The sequence below is a fragment of the Octopus bimaculoides genome, chromosome 25 (assembly GCF_001194135.2).
Source record: "Octopus bimaculoides isolate UCB-OBI-ISO-001 chromosome 25, ASM119413v2, whole genome shotgun sequence".
Lineage (NCBI taxonomy): Eukaryota > Metazoa > Mollusca > Cephalopoda > Octopoda > Octopodidae > Octopus > Octopus bimaculoides.
The window spans coordinates 21,784,269-21,789,160 of NC_069005.1; the positions used below are offsets into that span (position 1 = coordinate 21,784,269).

Below are 4,892 nucleotides of genomic sequence, written 5' to 3' on the forward strand. Positions count from 1 at the left end.
TATATATATATATATATATATATATATATATATATATATCTGAGTGTCTGGTCTGCATTTATTTCTTTCAACTTTGTCTCCATTGGCTATTTTTCTGTTTTCCCCAGTAGTCCCCTGGCTGTCCCCTCTGGCTGGACACTAGATCCCAGGTGCAGTATTCCCCAATTTCTGTGTTGTTTTATTTCCTTTTCTTTCTTTCTCTCTCTCTCCCTCCCTCTCTCACACATGCAATCACCTTCTCTCTCTCTCTCTCTTTCTCTCTATCACTTTTCTTTTGTCAAGCATGTTAACAACTCCCAGTTGTTGTTGTTCTTATTATTATTTATTAGGATTTTGCAGTTGTTGTTACTTTCTTTTATACTGCATGTTTGGAGGATGAATCAACACATGCATACACGCATAGACTTACACATAAACACATGTGCATATGCTTGTATATGCATATGTATACACATGCAGATATGTACATGCACATTCACACACATATATATTTATACATTTTGTGATATGCAGGTATGTATAGACACATACTTGTTATATACAGATGTGTAGAAGCATATTAACACACACACACACACACACACACACACACACACACACACACACACACACACACACACACACACACACACACACACACACACACACACACACTTATATAAACATATGTATGTATATATAACTCATATATATATATCTTCTGGATATGCATATTTGTATAGGCACATATTTGCTACATACAGATGTGTAGAAGTATATTAACACACACACACACACACACACTTATATAAACATATATATGTGTACATAATTTGTATATATATTCTGCATTTCTATTGGTGCATAATAGTTTCAGCATGTTCGATTCACACAGCAAATCACTTCGCTTTAAGCCATATAGTTTCATTTTATGTAATATAGAGTGATTGTTTTAAACCTTCTTCGTTTATCTCTCTTCCTTTGTTTCACAATATGTCTCTGACATCATCATTCCTTTGATACCCACTTTTCCATTTGTGTATGGAGGCAGATTTTTCTCCGGCTAGTCGCCCTTCCTGTCACCAACTTTCACCTGTTTCCAAGCAAAGTGATATTTCCTACGACTAGATATGTTTTCACGAAAGATTGGAAATGATTGACACTGCTTGTATGACAGTGATACTTGTTTACAACTACCATGCAGTGTTGAGACCCATAGTTACAAATGCACTCAAATCATGTACACACACAAAATGGGCTTCTTTTTGTTTTTGCTTACCAAATTCATTCACAAGTTTCTTATTTCTTTACTGCCTATAAGGGAGCTACACACAGAGGGGACAAACAAGGACAGACAAATGGATTAAGTCGATTACATCGACCCCCAGTGCGTAACTGGTACTATTTAATCGACCCCGAAAGGATGAAAGGCAAAAACCTCGGCGGAATTTGAACTCAGAATGTAGCGGCAGACGAAATACCGCTAAGCATTTCGCCTGGCATGCTAACATTTCTGCCAGCTCGCCGCCTTGCGAGTTTCTGGTTAGCCCAGGGCTATAGTAGAAGGCATTTGCTCAAAAAGTCAGTTGATAGGACTGAATTTAATATGACATGGCTACAAAACAAACTTCTGAACACACAGCCATGCCTGCACTCCTGCTCTATATATGCAAACAGATATAAATTATGGGTTTTTCTTTTTACATTTTCTGCTGTAGAAGATTTGCTGAGTTAAAATGTTTTTGGCGTAACACATCACCTGTTTTCTTGGTTTAATTCTCTTCTCTGAGTTCTACATAACATTTGCATAACATCTCTTTGAATTCCTATCAGGAAGTTCAGCTTTTCCCCATAAAAGAACTCTTGAAATTCCCATTAATGAATATTCATTAGTAATCTGCACTAAAATGTTAAAATCCAATGTTTTATTCACACAAACAGAGCAAGTGTAACTGCAAAGCCGTTTTTGAGATGTTACGCACCAAATTGCAAATCTCTAGTATAATGTTGCCGATGAAAAAGAAAAGATGACCATAGTTAGAAACTCTGCTTTAATAATAAATTTAATCAGTAGCTTTGAGGACATAAACATATTCAGTCAGAACTTATTCAGAATAGCTAATAACATCCATTCTTTCCCATGTATTTAGCCAAAATAGATTAATTTTTTTATAAATAACTAGGCAGTCTTTAAAATATTTGATCTTTAGTGAATTATATATGTGACTTCTCTTGGATATTATTTGAGTGTTTTGTGCTTATTTTGGAATCGAATGTTTGTGAGAACCATTTTAGTGTTTTTCCTTTTTCACTAGTTACTGTTATCTTCTCTCCCACCTTGTCGTCACTTGTTTCATGGTAGCAGAATTAAGATTTTGCAGCAAATTTTGAATATCTGCTTTTCAATGCTATTTTACCATTTTAACCCCTTAATTGCGAAGAGGAAATAACATTGAATTTTGTAGCCACAGAAAGAAAAAAGTAATATCAGAAATCACTTAAGATATCTTATGCACATTTCAGATGCAAGATAAGTTTATATCATTTCTCTTACCTCTGTTATTATCACTGACTGCCCCAAGGTGGCAAGCTGCCACAATCATTAGCTGTTTAACATTCAGATTACTCTGTCAAATGTTGTTGTTGTTGTTGTTGTCGGCACTCCGTCGCTTACGACGTCGAGGGTTCCAGTTGATCCGATCAACGGAACAGCCTGCTCGTGAAATTAACGTGCAAGTGACTGAGCACTCCACAGACACGTGTACCCTTAACGTAGTTCTCGGGGATATTCAGCGTGACACGATGTGACAAGGCTGACCCTTTGAATTACAGGCACAACAGAAACAGGAAGTAAGAGTGAGAGAAAGTTGTGGTGGAAGAGTTCAGCAGGGTTTGCCACCATCTCCTGCTGGAGCCTCGTGGAGCTTTAGGTGTTTTCGCTCAATAAACACTCACAACGCCCGGTCTGGGAATCGAAACCGCGATCCTACGACCGCGAGTCCACTGCCCTAACCACTGGGCCATTGCGCCTCCACTCTGTCAAATGTAATACTTGTTTATTCACATTTTAAAATTACTCATGCATTGTCTCATAGCTTTGAAATTTCAATGATATGGTAATTTATTTATAGAATAACATTGTAGGGTAAATATGATTTCAAATTTTGGCCAGCAATTTCAGGGTGGAGAGATGAGTTGAATACATTGCCCCAGTACTCAACTGGTACTTATTTTATCAACCCAGAAAGGATGAAAGGCAAAGCCAATCTTGGTGGAATTTGGACACAGAATGTAAAGATGGATGGAATGCTGCTAAGCACTTTGTTCAGAGTATTTCAGGAGCTGACCAGGTAGAAGAAGCCTGCACCATACTTCTGTGTCTGTTTTGGCATGGTTTTTACTGCCAATCACTTTGCAATCTGGATGATATATGTTCTTGTTAGTTTCTAGGTTGTTTCACTAATAGATCTTATTCTTTATGTCTGTACAGAGGGCTAAGGTTTCTTACAGAATAGGGGATGACTATGAGATAGAATTTGATGGCATGCGTGTGTATGTTTGTGTGTGTGTCTTCCTGCATGTGCATATACATTTTGTGTCTATGTGTGTGGATCAATGTACATTTGTGTGTATGCTGGTATGTGTGTTTGTGTGTATGTGAATAGTAGTTTGTGCATAAGAGATAGAAAGAACTATATATGTATATGTTCTTGATGTTTGTATCTGTGTGTGTGTGTGTGTTTTAGTATTTATGTTGATCAATATGTATTTGTCTACAGGTACATGTGTGTCTACAGGGTGTTTTGATGTGAATGGATGCGTGTGCATGAGACAGAGTGAGAGAGAAAGCTGTTATATATGTACTACATAGTCTATTTATGTCAGAATCTGTTCACTTATATAAGAGATTGGGTGTATATAAATAAATATGTTTTCCTTTGTTGACTTGAATACTTAAAATCTGTGGATGAACATTTTCATTGAGATAACAAAACATCCTGCACTGCATTCTATACTCTACAATATATTCTACACCATACATTTTATACTCTGTTCACTACACAACGCATTCTACACTATACACCCTATATAATATACTCTACACCATAAATTATACACCCTACACAATACACGATACATTCTATGCTATACATTCTACACATAATCTATACTCTATACCTTTGTATATTCTATTATTCTATGCTACACAATATATTGTACACCCTATACCCTATATTCTACAATATATATTATTCACCCTACACCATGCCTAATATATTCTATATCATACATTGTACACCCTAGACAATGTATTTTTCACCGTAGGCCCTTTTACACAAGATTCTGTACCATCACACTACCCAAGACATTATACACCCTACACTGTACACAATATATTCAACATCATAGATTATACATCCTATACCATACACAATATGCTCTACACCATAAATTATACATCTTACACCGTACACAATATGCTGAGCTCCATACACACTACACAACACATTCTACACCATACACTTTGTACTCTACACACCTTGCAAGACATTCTACACCCAAATGTTGCATTGTGCTATTTTTCTCTTTAGTTTTTCTTACTCCATTTTCTTACTTCTTTACACTTTGAACCTTTTCTCTTTGCACCCAACTGTTTGTTGTGTATCATCATCATCATCATCATCGTTTAACGTCCGCTTTCCATGCTAGCATGGGTTGGACGATTTGACTGAGGACTGGTGAAACCGGATGGCAACACCAGGCTCCAGTCCGATTTGGCAGAGTTTCTACAGCTGGATGCCCTTCCTAACGCCAACCACTCAGAGAGTGTAGTGGGTGCTTTTACGTGTCACCCGCACGAAAACGGCCACGCTCGAAATGGTGTCTTTTATGTGCCACCCGCACAAGCCAGT

At 37.2% G+C, this 4,892-nt stretch overlaps 1 protein-coding gene across 10 annotated transcripts in view; it reads left to right on the forward strand.

The window, feature by feature from the left end:
* The window catches only part of LOC106880568 (kinesin-like protein unc-104), a 305,280-nt gene that overhangs the window by 265,032 nt on the left and 35,356 nt on the right, over nucleotides 1-4,892 (forward strand). For 8 of the 10 annotated variants that reach the window (XM_052976565.1, XM_052976570.1, XM_052976571.1 and 5 more), the window contains one exon: nucleotides 108-149. The exons of the other annotated variants lie outside the window; for them this stretch is intronic. In XM_052976565.1, the coding sequence (XP_052832525.1) occupies nucleotides 108-149 (42 nt within the window). The remainder of the gene's footprint in view (nucleotides 1-107; nucleotides 150-4,892) is intronic. 10 annotated transcript variants of the gene reach the window in all.